Source organism: Mastacembelus armatus, chromosome 21 (genome assembly GCF_900324485.2).
Source record: "Mastacembelus armatus chromosome 21, fMasArm1.2, whole genome shotgun sequence".
Classification (NCBI taxonomy): domain Eukaryota; kingdom Metazoa; phylum Chordata; class Actinopteri; order Synbranchiformes; family Mastacembelidae; genus Mastacembelus; species Mastacembelus armatus.
The window spans coordinates 23,257,095-23,271,248 of record NC_046653.1 but is presented as its reverse complement, the minus strand read 5'-3'; the positions used below and the strand labels follow the sequence as shown (position 1 = coordinate 23,271,248).

The window sequence follows — 14,154 nt, the reverse complement described above, 5'->3', positions numbered from 1 at the left end:
CCTCTCTACACCTGTCCCATCCCCTCCAACTCTCTTTCTACCTACCCCTTCCTGTCTCTACTCTCTACCTCTCTTCACACCACTCTACTTCTCTCCCCTTCTATCTACATCTCTACCCCTTTTCTGCCGACCCCTCTGTCCATGTATCAATCTCTCGTCTACATCCTTTTTCCACCTCTCTACCCTTCTATCTCCTTCATTTGGTCTCCTCCTCTATCTATCCCCACGTCTACATTTTCTACCTCTCTAAACCTCTATACCCCTACCTCCCCTTTTCTATCCATCTACCAATCTGTCTACTCTGCAGTCTCATTCTTCCTCTGTACTTCTTCATCCTTCATCTACTTCATCCCCCTCTCCTATTTCTCTCCAACCCTCTCACTATATCATCTCTTTCTATTTACCTTCCACCCTCTTGCTACATTTATCCTCTCTCTATATCTCCCCCATTTACATCTCTACTTCTCTCCATCTCCCTTTCTGCCACTATCTACCCGCAGCCCATCTGTCTACATCTTTCTTGTCTACCCCCTTTTTATCTGTCCTCTTTTTCTCTCCCATCTACACCCCTTACCCCATTTATTTACCTCTCTACTCTATTTATTTACCTCTCACCTCTTTCCCTGTATATATCTACACCTCTGTACTTCTCTCCCTCTCAATACCCCTTACCCCCTCTGCCATTGTTTCCTCCATCTGTCCACCTGTATCCCTAGTCTGTCTACACCCTCAACCTTTTTTCTACACCTTTTTATACTTCCCATTCCCATCAACTCTCTCTCTCTCTACTGCCTCTTTCTCTACCACACCACTCTACATCTCTCTACCATCGTCTACTGTTCTCTCTACTTCTCTACCGGTCTCCATCTATCAGTGTCTCTCTACTCCTCAATCTCACTCTAGCCAGATCTGTCTCTAGGTCTCTATACCCTCTGTGTTACTCTACCTATCCCTCTCAATATCTAACCCTTCTACCTGTCCCTCTTTACCCTTTACTTCTCTCTACCCCAACCCCTTCGCTTATGTATATCCTCTTTCTATATCTTCTCCCTCTACTTCTCCATCTCTCTCTCCATGTACCACCTACCCATCTATCTACATTTTCTACCTCTCTAAACCTCTATACCCTACCTCCCCTTTTCTAACCATCTACCAATCTGTCTTCTCTGCAGTCTCTCTTCCTCTGTTCCTCTCGCTGTCTACACATTTCTCCCTCTATCTTCTCTACCCATCTCATCCTCCTATTCCTGTTTCTCTCCAACTCTCTACCTCTTTCTACCTACCCATCTAATCCCCCCCCCTACCCCCAGCCCATCTGTCTTCCCTTTACCACTACTCTCCTCTCATCTATTTGCCCACATTTTTTGTATTCCTCTACTGCCTCTCTTTCCCTCTACAACTCATTCTCAACCTCTCACCATCTCTATACTTCTATCTACTCCCTTTATCAATTTCTCTTCCATTCTGCCTATAAGTATCCCTCTACTCCCTCTCTACCCCTTACCCCCTCTGCCATCTACCTGTATCCCGCTTTCTTTTTCTACTGCCTCTTATCTACCATTTTCTGTCTGCCACTCTTTCTCACCACTCTAGTCTATTGTTCTCTCTACTTCTTTCCTGTCTCATCAATCAATCTCACTCTAGCTCTGTCTCTTCCCCTTCATCTCTCTTTCTGTTTGCTCCTCTAGGTTCCTCCTCTTTCTTCACCTTCACCCTTTCTACAGTCTGTCCCTCTGCACACCTATCCACCTTTTAAAAGCAGCTTCTTACCTTAGCAATGCGAATACTGTTGATCCACTGTTGGAGGGTTCTGACATCATCACAGCAGAGGTATTTGACGTACTGTGACTTCTTCTGGATCTGAGGATGCTACGTTCACAAAGAAAAACACTTTTACTTTACAGGGTACTAGGTCAGACCCTGGCTCATCATTGTTTTGATGTGTTTGACAGATCTCTCTCCTCCCTTTTGTTACAGAGAATAAAGAGTTCTTATGAGAAACTAAGCCAGATGTGTGATGTTTGGAGCTTTCTTAAAGAAATACTTATACACAGTAGGCTATACTTTATATAGAGACACTGTGTAGTAGTGTTGAGGTTTGAGAAGCCTTTTTCTACTGTTTTTGTTTCAAGGAAGTTCCGGGTTTTGACATTTGAACTTTTGCTTTGACCAATGCTCAACACTGAACCTTTAATAAACTGGCAATTGTTGGGACAAGTGGAGACGTTTCCCCTCACTAGTATTACAACTTGTCACGTTTGCTGCTACAAAAATAGTTTCAATTAAAATCAAAGCACTGAAATATTAATATATAAAGAATAATGTGTTATAGTAGTTTACTTTCTTTGACATAAGGTGTCATTACTCTTCTACAGCACCAGGTGGCATTATAAGACTATGGTGCCATAGAAAAGACAATCTTCTAAACCTGAATCACTCGTGTGTGTCTGTGTGTGTGTGTGTGTGTGTGTGTGTGTGTGTGTGTACCTTCAGCACCATGCAGTAATCTGTTGGAGCCTTGTACTTGCTCTTATAGTCCTGGCCATAATACACATTAACATGATCCAACTGTAGGAAACACGCCAGGTCTCTGGATGCCTAAAAACACAAACATGTTGACTTCCAAGAGTGTTCTTCAGTTTTGCAATAAAAACAACTACTGTAAAGTAGAATTCTGTTTTCCTCCATATTTCCCTCTCTGCTTCTTTTCACAGCACACACCTTGGCCTTGCCCTTGGGGACATAGTAGATTCCAGAGGCCCTCAGCAAGAAGTAGCGTTTCTTCCACGACTTCTTCCCATCCTCTTTCAGCCACAGCACTCCCTCCATCTCAGGGACAGACACGGAGCTGCCACCAAAACACTCCTAGCACACACACACACACACACAGAAAAATGTCTTTTTATTGAGTATTCAATTTGAGCATACAAACCCTTCACAACTGTGGCACTAAAAAACTGGTCATTGGTCAGTCAGGACAGTAGATTCCCAGACCTCTTGTGTTAGGGTTACTGTGGCTGAAGAACAAGAATTACCACCACAAATTTAATGAATACCCACTGAGTTACATCTTGCTCTGCATTAAAGGAACATGGTGAAGGACAGACGTTACCATCTCTAGCAGCTTCTGCTAACTGGGAAAAACTAAACTTCAGATTGAGTCTCAGCAGTGCACTCACCCTTCATACACTTTGGCTGTAGCCATAGTTGAGGGTCAAATAGAAAATATTAAGAGGATTAAACGTGCACTCCAGTGTTTCTATAATGGGTAAGCTAGCTCAGTATCTTGTTAGACTGAAATTGTGTCCATGCATGGTGTCTGTGTCAAGTCTCTGAGATGGAAACTCAGAAAATGTCTGGGTAAAGATGCATTTGAGGAAACAGCTGTGTGCAAGAAGAGAAAACTAACCTCTAACAGAGCCTCTTTGTTTCTTTCAGCCATCTCACACGTCTCCTTCCTCCCCAACAAATAGTTCTGCAGCAGACAAAACAGGAATGAGACCGAGCAAATGAAAACGTGTGTGGATTTAATTAAGCATGTTTACGTGTGTGCATCATACCTGGGGGTTTTTGAACAGAGCATATTTCTCGATGCGTTCAGTAAACATCAGGCGGTTCTGGCTGTCTCTGGTCCAGTTCAGCAGGTTCTCCACCAGGTTTTCATGATCCTCAAAGATCCGTTCTGCACAGAGTGAGTGAGATATTGTAGTTAATTTTCAGTTAATTCAAGCCAAAGCAGAAAAGTCATTCATTTACTTTGATATTACTTTACTTTTTGTAAAGTTTATCTGTTACATGTCAAGGCTTCTTTTTTTTTTTTTTTTTTTTTTTTACAGGAAAAGGTTATTTTTTTCCTCTCAGCTTGGCAGACTGGCTTTAAATACGACCGTCTCATTAGCATTAGCAGTTGCTATGACATCTCCAGCCACAGCAACAAAACACTGCAGCAAAGTCACTGAACTCATAAAAATCCTAAGGTGAGAGTGACGCTGGTTAGATCTTCCACACAATTCTGTAAATTCTGTTATTTTTAGCACATATTCTAATTTGTTTGGGATTTGGAAAATTAGGAAATGGGAGAGACAGCTCAGAGCTCTGCTTTATACAGGCAGCATGGCTCATGGCTATGTGCTGCCCTCATTCCCTCTCTTTCTCTCTTTTGAACGCCCATCCCAGCTGCCTTTCAGTGGCTTTCAGATGTTTTTCTCTGAGGACTAAATTGGACAAACAGTATCAGCTGTGACCCACATTTAACTTGTGGACTCCAGTGCTGATCTCAGTAAAAAGGTGCTTCTGTTTCTCATATATGGCCAGATGTATTTAGTCAGCTCCAGTATCATGAGATTTCTCTGTGACTCAGTCTCATATATTGATATTTTACTTAAAGCCCAATGTGACAATTCATTTTAGCAGATAACTGACCTGGGATTATTTTATTCATCCTACATCATTGTCCATATAATTATTCTGTCAAACTACATCACATTTACACAGATTTTGCTGTGACATTTGTTAGTAACTGTAGTTTGGACCAAACTGTAGTTTAACTTTATTAGTTACAGACATGATTTGCTCTAGTTTATGTTTCACTCAAAGCATGTCCTTATAGTTAATATGCTGTTCTTTGGACATGCAGGGGAAACTAATGGTTACTAACACTATTATGGGGATTAATAAAGTATCAATCTATCTATCTGTCTATCACAAAGAGCCAATTCTGCTTCTTCTACTAACAATACAAAGTAATTGTTTCCATTCTCATTCACTGTAGGTACAATCAGACAGGAAGTCAGGCTCTTGCCAAAGGGCACTCAGCAGGGTGCTGGTGTCTGGGTGTCAGTGTGTGTGTGTGTGTGTGTGTGTGTGTTTACATGTTCTCGTGTTGACATTTTGGCTGGTCCTCAAAACCTCAAATGGCTTTAGGGTTAGGGTTAGGGGTTGAGGTCTAAGGAATGCATTATGTCAATGAGAGTCCTCATACCACTTACACTCTTAATTAAGACAGGAGCCAATTTAAATTTTTAAATCTAGCCCAGGTTTCAGAACCAGACCTGGACTAGATTTGTGTAAGAAAGCAAAGGTTTAGTTTTGGCTGAGATGATTGTGGAAGAACGAGCAACACTTTACTGCTTTACTTTGTCTGTTTCATAACCAAGCTGAATGGTTGTTCAGCCGAAGCCCTGAAGATGTAGGTTAGATCACACGCATCATTGCACCGGACCTACATAAAGACTGTTAATGTGTGTGTGTTACGTGGAGATGACAAACACACATCTCACCCCCGCAGGAGTGTGTGCACTGTGTGGCTGGATGTCTGCACTGTGAACACAAGTACACAGTTACTCAATAATCCTATTCTGTCAGTACACATGCACATCTGGAACTGGTTGCATTACTGGTTTATGTCCAATTGTTGTTTTCTACATCATCCAAACAGCTTTACTGTCTTAGCCAGTCAAGACATTAGAAATGACGTAGGAAACATCTGTAACAAAGTCAAAACATAAAGCAATGACTGTGTCATGAACAGTAACTGTATAGGACAGTCCTTTTAACTACACTCAGTCTGTGTATAGAGATTTACAATGTTCAGATATAAATGGGTTAGGGTTAGGGTCATGATGCATTAAAGAAACAGAGGTAACTAGGTAATCTAATTAAACCACATAACTAGGCAGCAGCTACGATCGCTGGAGGCTGCAGGCTCATGTCAGAGTGGAGGAATCTTAAAGAGCAAGACCACTGAACGATGCTCTGACTGACTCCTATTCTAAAAGACTCAACTTGACTTTGTATCACTTCTGTTTTATTTCTGTTCCTTGTTTGATTTGCTTCTAATTATTTGTTTCCTACGCTTCCTGTTTATTCATACCTATTCCTATCTTTATCCTAAAATACAGGCTTGTCTTATCTGTGTCTGTGTCTGTGTGTGTGTGTGTGTGTGTGTGTGTGCACTCACCCATCTGCAGCTCGCTGAGAGTTTCCACCAGAGACCAGTCTGGACTGTAACCACAGTGAGATTTATCCAGCAGACTGTCCAGAACCTGAAGGGGAAGAGATAGTGAGTAACACAAACTTCTACTTAACGACATATTAGGTGACAGAAGTATTACTAACTATGACTACTACTGCCACTGACATTACTACTACTACTAATAATACTACTGCTATTAATTACAAAAAAATGTTACCACAGATGGTAGATACCATTAATTTCATATACATTACTAATATTACTGCGAATATTATTGTACTTATTGTGACTGCTACTACTTTTCAGTCTTTTAGCACAGGTGTAAGGTGAGTCGGGGTCATACCTGTCTGACTGTCTGTCGCTCATCCACCATCATGGTCTTTGAGCTCTCGTCTGACAAATGAACACGAATCACCAGCTGTGCAGAGAGAGAGAGAGAGAGAGAGAGAGGGAGAGGGAGAGGGAGAGGGAGAGGAAAAGACGGAGAGAGGGAGGGAGGGAGAGAGAGGGGGGAGAGGGAGAGAGGGAGAGAGAGAGCGAGAGGAAGAGAGGGAGAGAGCGCGAGAGAGAGAGAGAGGAGCGAGAGAGGAGGAGAGCGAGGAGAGAGGAGCGATGGGAGGGGAGAGGGAGCGAGAGAGAGAGAGAGAGGGAGCGAGAGAGAGGGAGCGAGAGGGAGAGAGAGAGGAGGGGAGGCGAGGGAATGAAAAGGGAGAAGAGAGAGCGATAGGGAGGGAGAGCGGGGAGTTGGGGAGAGAGGGAGAGAGAGGGGAGGGATAGGGGGGAGAGAGGGGGAGAGCTGGAGGAGAGGGGAGGGGGCGAGGGAGAGGAGAAGGGAGCGAGGAGAGAGGGGGGAGCGGAGAGGGAGAGAGCGAGGGAGGCGAGGGAGGAGGGGAGGGGGCGGGAGGGAGAGGGAGGGAGAGAGAGAGCAGGGAGGGGGAGAGAGAGGAGAGAGGGAGAGGGAGAGAGAGGGAGAGAGAGAGGGGGGAGGAGAGAGGGAGAGAGAGAGGGAGAGGGGGGAGAGAGAGAGGGGGTGCGAGAGAGAGGGTGCGAGAGAGAGAGAGAAAGAGAGGGAGAGAGAGAGAGAGAGAGACACCAGATCAGACATTTTTACTTTATATTTACATTTTATTTTTAAAATGAAAAGCAGACATGAAGTTTTGATGCATTGTTTACACAACACATGCTTCCTCTGATATCTTCACACATACCAGCCAATCACATGAAAGGATTAATTATTCACATCATATCAATGAAATGACATTTTATTGTTACTATTCCTTCAACTTTCACTTTAAAACTTTAAATGAAAGATCCACTTTTTTTGGAGCTTTGCATAGGATCAACACACAGACAATAAGACTTAAATACGCACGCACACACACACGCACACGCACACACACACACACACACACACACACACACACACACACACACACACAGGTAGCTGCAGTTCTGTCTCTGCATGTAGTAAATCCAGGTTGTTAATCCAGTCCCTCTCTCTGTGGGATTGAGAATTATCTTGTGATGGTCATTATGCTGAGTGCTGTGTGTGTGTGTGTGTGTGTGTGTGTGTGTGTGTGTGTGTGTGTGTGTGCTGACCCCAGCTGTTATTGACCAGTGCTTTCAATGTGGAGTAACACTGACCTGACCCAGAAAAACGATTCCACTGGACACGTGCCAGACATACAACACATGCACGTAGTCAGACACACACCCTGCAGTCATGTTTTTGGAGTATCTTTCTTATGTGTGTGTGTGTGTGTGTGTGTGTGAGAACCAGAATTACCTTCTTCACTTGGGCCTCCTTGATCTTCTCCAGGGCAACTCGAATATTGTCTGCCTTCAGCTTGGCTGCCTGCTCCTCCTGCACACGCACACGCACACGCACACGCACACACACACAAGTTAGTTAATATCAGCTACTGGCACTGACAGACAAGCAGAGAAAACCCAGACCTACCTGACTCTTCCAACAGGAATTCATGTTTATTTTCTGTTTGTTGAGTCAAAACTTCTGTGTCTGCTTTGCATCCAATCAAACTACAACATCTGATATTTACACAAACACAACTCCCACAAAGTCCTGGTGTTTTTTATCAGCAGAGTTTGAACGAGGTATCAGTGTGTCCCCAGTCCTTTCAGCTGCACTGTTGTCCCAACACAACACCCCTGTTTACTGAGGCTTCTTCCAGACAGAGTTTTATCATGCTAATAGTTTTCCAGACAGTGTGAAGAAAGAGATGAGCTGATATCCCACAAAAACAGAAGCCAAGGTTAGTCCCAATAAGACAGAGGTGCCCCGGACTCGGATCCCAAACTGTAAGGAATCATCAGTGTCCGGCCGGCAGCACAAAACCTGCTTCTCCTCCTCCTCCTCTTCATAATCATCATCATCATCTCTGTATTACTGTGACTGCAGGGGAATGAGACTGGATTAACGCTCAGACACTACGTGTTGGACTATAGTCATTGTCTCACTGAAGGAGGATTATCTAAAATTTCCCAAATACAAACACACAAACTGAAGGCTGTGCAGTGGTTCCTGTGCTGCTGCTGCAGCAAACACACCAGAGGCTCAATGAAGACACAGAAAGTGACAAAGTCCAGGCTGTTTCTGCTGATAAACCAGCACCGAGGTGTTCCGATGTGCAGTCAGAACAATAAGCATAAAGAGGCAGTGGAGGACGAAAAGGACAGGGAGCCAAACAGCAGAGCAGATGCAGGTGCAAACACAAAACCTGCAAGAAAAATAAGAGTAGACAGAAACAGCAAGAATGAACAAGTGCTGACCAGTGTCAGGCTGACTAATCTAGTTATCGACAGCCTCCTGCTTTGACTAACTGATCACCTGGTTAGTGCAGCAGCTGACTTTGCATTACCTGCAGACAGACTGACAAGCTGTCTGACTGATTTACTGACTCGTTTGCCGCCTAGCTAGAAAAATCAAAGTGAACGATGCTGCCTTGTCCTGTCACATCCTCCCTGGCCGAGCGACACAGAGGGAATGAGAGGAAGAGCGAAGGAAGTAGAGATGGATGGCAGAGGGGGAGGGGTGTTGTTGCTGTGCCAACTTCCATGCAAAGGCACTGATCTCTTTATCTCAGCTCTCATGCCCCCCCCACCCTCTCTCCTCTTATCTGATTTGTTTTTCTCCTCGATTTGTCCCCGTCTCACTCTCAAACACACTGGTTCTCTGAGTATGGCATCGCTGTTTGGGGATCTTTACTCACTTCACATGAGAACAAACACGTTTAAGTGTTTACACTTCACACACAATCACACACACACACGCGGATCCATATTGTCAATGAGCGAAAGGGCAGAATGAAATGAAGATGATGGGGAGGAGAAAGAGGAGATTAGCTGCCAATCCCCTTATTGGCATCTCAGAAACCCCTTACAGTAAGCACACACACACACACACACACACACACACACACACACACACACACACACACACACACACACACACACACACACACACTAAGCTTTATAATGACTAGCTTATGTTGTGGTTAATGCTGAACAGAACACATTAAACAATGAAAACAAATGTGCTTTCATTAAAAGCAATGTCAAGATATTAGAATGATAAAAGATGATTTATGATCCCAAATCAATGACATGATATTAAACTAAACAGTTTGACAGATTTGTATATAAAACCTACATTTGAATGACTGAAAATCAACTCGTGTGTAGAAGAATCAAAGGTTTCTGTTAGCTAGAACCTCATAATGTTCAAACCAGGGTTGTGACTAAAAACAAATTGTGTTGGTAACACTTTATATGTTATTTCTAAATGCTAAGCTAACAGACTTTTATTCAGGTAATAAACTCAATACTAATAAACTCAAAACTACGTGGACGATTTAAAATCACTCACTTTTTAACTGAAACAAAACTAAATTGTTCTTATCTGGAAAAAAAAAAAAAAAAAAAAATCAACTTAGGAAATAACGGAAGATGTAAAATGAAGTGTCAAACGTGTGACATCAGCAGGTGTCTCTTGTAGATGTTATGAGCAGAACATTACCAATATTTTTTATTTGACCACCCACTTCCTTCATTTTCACATTGAAATGACCATCAACTTATGAATAATGAGGTTAATTAATTTATTAATTGGTCATTTTACCCCAATCGGTCAATAAACTAGGAATAATCACTGGCTTTACTTGCTTTTTATTTGGTGTGTAAGTTTCATTTACACACAAAGTGCTCTGTCTCTATTAGATAACGACAATCTTCACCTTTCCAGTCGACACAGTGCTTCTTTGCCTCCTACACTCCTGCTCAAATCGTTTTCTCTCCATATCATGGATGCTGAGCTGACCTACATTATAGCTCTGCTAAAATTAGCTCATGGCCAAGAAAGATCCCGCTGCCTTTGAAGTCATAAAGAATGTGTCCCTCCTGAGCTGCCGTAGGCTCAAAGCAGAGCAGAGTGATGCGAAGTGGGCCAGCAGTGTGTGTACGTGTGAAAGAGAAAAGTGTGTGGGTGGATCGCAGCTACTGCTGAGGCACTGTAACACTGACACAGAAAGAATATGCTATATGCAGAACTATACACAGTACACACTGTTACTGCACACACACACACACGCACACGCACACACACAGCTGTGCCCTGCTCTACTGAATGCAGATAACTTCACCCTCAGTCTAATCACTGCTGCAGGATTTAGACCGTCCCCATAGCTCAGAGTCCCTGGCGGTCCTACCTTGACTGATCTGGGACCACAAATTAAAGCAAAATTCGTTTTTTCTGCGATGCATGAATCAGTGGAGTCAGAATTACTGCAGGAAGGAAACACTGGACGACGATGAGATGGGTTTCTTGGCTTGTTTTACATCCAAGCTGGATCTAAAACCAGTGGCAGCTGCTGTGAGATACAGTAAATGGATCTTAAAAGCAAAACATTAATCTGACTACATCTATATATCAAGATCTATTATTGTGCTGTTACTAAAAATCCAATACTCTCTGTCTACTAGATTATGTCAAATTACAGGTTTTAAAAATGGAGGCCATTGGATTTGGCTTCATCTCAAACTCAATTTGACCCCCTGAGGTTTGGGAAGACATTTGTTTTTCTCCAAACTGGAACTTTTTGATAAAACAAGGAGAATTTGAAGCAGATTTGACAAAGATAGTCAAAGCCAAGAAGTCCAAATGAGATGGCCCATTGCCAGCCAGCTGCTGTGAGTGTGAGTCTTTGTGTGTGTGTGTGTCTGTGAGTGCACGTGTGTGTTTATGGTGCTACAGGGAATCACCCCCTCTCTGCACCAAAGAAGATTAAATCTGCAGATCCGGCACGTTCCTCTAACATCCAATCACAATGCATCATCAGCTTAACCATCCAATCAAATCATCATACTGCCGAACCAATCAGAGTAAAGCCTCCGTACTTACTCTCTATCTAATGCCCATGCACACACACAAACACATAAATAAAAGTTTACCCTTAGCCATTAAGACTCCTGCAGCTTTAGCTTAAGAGCAGCAGCAGCTTGAACACTGCAGTCACAAATTATCAAGAGGTATTTATCCAGACACACATTATGTAGAGCAGCAACACAAATGCTAAACTAAGTCTAACGTTCAAATGTGACTTCATGTTATTTATGAGCAGCCGAGGCACCAGCATCCTGGTCTGGCTTCAACAGCAACAACAACAATTAGACTAGTTGCTAGTCCCATTATCTGCATTGATCAGTGTTAGCTCATCTGCTAAGCTCCATTACTGTAACTGGCCGAGCTCCAAACACTAATTACCAAACAAGCAGACAGCAAACCAGGCAAACCAGGGCTGCTTAACAGCTTCTTCTGTGGCATCACTCAAAATGTTTTGGCAATAGCAGTGCATTTTAGGAATCACAGAAAGTGACCAGAAGTAGGTCAGAATTTCTCTGTCTTGTCTATTTTTAACGGGCATTAACACAGGAAACCATCCACATGTATCCCAGTTCAATAGAAATATATATTTAAGTATTTTATGTTTCTAAAAACATACAGTCAAATTCCTGCTCAACAGACTTTAGGTGGTAAAAGCAGACACAGAATCTTTGACTGTCACTTACCTGCTTTTAGTTCCATTACACACGAGTGATTTAATGTCACCAATAATTCTCATTATTATTTCAACACTTGGTGGAGGCAAAGGTGTCGGTGAAGCAGTCTTCCACCATGATCACACAGGGCGTGTTTTAGCAGCTTACACTGACTTCATTTTGTTTGCACTCTGACTGTTTTGCATATTAATGGCAGCAGTTTGTCTCAAAGGGGCTGGTGCCTTCCAGCACTTTAACTCTCTACTGTCCAATTACAGGCAACACCTCTGTGACAGTTACAAGTAAAACACACCCAAAGGTCTAGTTAAGTCTGGGTGACTTCACATGCACACGTTAAACCAGCAGTGCTGTCTGAGCACGATCAAACGCAGTGTGTTGTCAAACTGCGTTTTAGACGACTCCTGCATGATTGTACCGTTGAAAGACTCTTCAGTCCTGGCACATAAGAAGCAGACTACACATGCAGTCAGGTGCAGGTTGCTTTCACTCACGCCATTTCATTTCTTTCAATGAATGTTTCATAGAAAAAAGGCAAAATGGCGTCCGCACTCTGGCTGCAGGTTTGACTGAAGCCAGTCGACTCAGTCATCGCTGCGTCTGCAAACACAGGGGATGTTTTCTCCACACAAACCCACAGGTGCACACGGTTATTGCCAGTGTTCCCAAAGCTGTACAGAATGAAGGCTAAAACACAGAGTGGTAGTTTTGTGATTTGATCATCAGAAAAATGTGCGTTATTTTTCTGTGTGTAAATGTGTTTTACCAGATTGTCTCTGACCATATAGACTTTTACATATTGTTAGTTTTTACATTTTTTTATGTAACTTTCTGATTCTGGTGTGGAAACAACAACATTTTGGGTTGAAATCTGAGGAATCGCATGGGAGCACCGAGGTGCAGTGAATCCTCTGTAGGACTTTGGGAATAAACACGGCAGCTGAAAACAGCCCATCACACAATGTATATTACAGAACCACACACAGACTGACCTCCCTTCAACACTACAAGGGAGCAGAAGGTCATAAAGACTGATGGAAAGAGAAGTTAACATGCACAGTGGCCACGACTCCTGGTGCAGCAAGCCGACAGGTGTAATGACATGCATGTTCGTTCACTCATTCACCAGAGGGGAGATATACAGGGTGACACTGACATGCGAGAAGATAGAGGGAGCGTGCAGAAGTGAAAGGGGCATCACCTTGGTCAGCAGGTGGGAAGGTTTTCCTGCTATGTTTCTCAGAATCAGAGAGGTTTCCCTGTCCAGATAGGAGTGCTTTGAGGGGAGACAGAGACAGAGAGAGTCCTGGTGAATTAATCTGGTGTTGAAATGATTGGATGTGGCACTTTAGCAGAAAGCTGTGTGGTGAAGCAGAGATCAGCAGCAGAAAAACATCGGCATCGTTGCTAAATTGGTCAGAAACTAAAACCTGCAGAAGAACAAACAGCAATGATTTACGCTGGATGGAAATGTCAGGACATAAACCAACAGGTTCTTTTTCTGACACCTGCTGCTCAAAACCTAAAACAGACTGTATGAAAAACACATCAAAGATGTAGATTCATCATTTTTCACTTTTCAACCAAGTCAGTTTTTCCCCCAGACAGGGACTGAAAAAACCTAGAGAAGAATAAATTAAATTTAAGATCAAGTGTTTGTCACATACATGACGTCTGAACTGAAATCATGTTTTGTTGTGTGTCACCCAGAGGTCTCTGAACCCAAACTCTGGATCCACCATCCATCTCCATCAATGTCAAGTTACTGAATCCAGAATATTTGAGGTGGGACAACCAGGCAGCAACAAGGCAAAAACCCATAAAACCAGTGAGGAGATTAAGTTTTCCCACTAAAATCTGTGTCCTCTATAGCACAGAGTCACTACTGGTTCCGGGTTTCGGGGACTTACATGCACATAGGATTTTAACTCCAGGCCAATTCATGTTTCAATGATCTACTATATTACTCATATTTATTGACAATGTGAACCCTCAGACAGACACAGGACAAATCTGTGGTTCAGGGAGCTTCATATAATCCGACACACGTGTCACAGTGACTCATTAGTCCATCCTGAGCAGGTTCCTGCTGAGCAGACTGAGGTCCA

At 43.0% G+C, this 14,154-nt stretch overlaps 1 protein-coding gene across 2 annotated transcripts in view; it reads right to left on the bottom strand.

Annotated features, from left to right (window-relative positions):
• The window catches only part of raph1a (Ras association (RalGDS/AF-6) and pleckstrin homology domains 1a), a 50,470-nt gene that overhangs the window by 7,760 nt on the left and 28,556 nt on the right, over nt 1-14,154 (bottom strand). The window contains exons 9-17 of one of the 2 annotated variants that reach the window (XM_026295336.1): nt 13,248-13,322; nt 7,761-7,838; nt 6,318-6,392; nt 5,960-6,044; nt 3,561-3,682; nt 3,410-3,475; nt 2,722-2,865; nt 2,488-2,598; nt 1,771-1,869 (exon numbers count right to left, since the gene is read on the bottom strand). In XM_026295336.1, coding sequence (XP_026151121.1) covers nt 1,771-1,869; nt 2,488-2,598; nt 2,722-2,865; nt 3,410-3,475; nt 3,561-3,682; nt 5,960-6,044; nt 6,318-6,392; nt 7,761-7,838; nt 13,248-13,322 — 855 coding nt within the window. The remainder of the gene's footprint in view (nt 1-1,770; nt 1,870-2,487; nt 2,599-2,721; nt 2,866-3,409; nt 3,476-3,560; nt 3,683-5,959; nt 6,045-6,317; nt 6,393-7,760; nt 7,839-13,247; nt 13,323-14,154) is intronic. The other variant, XM_026295337.1, reaches the window with a different exon arrangement.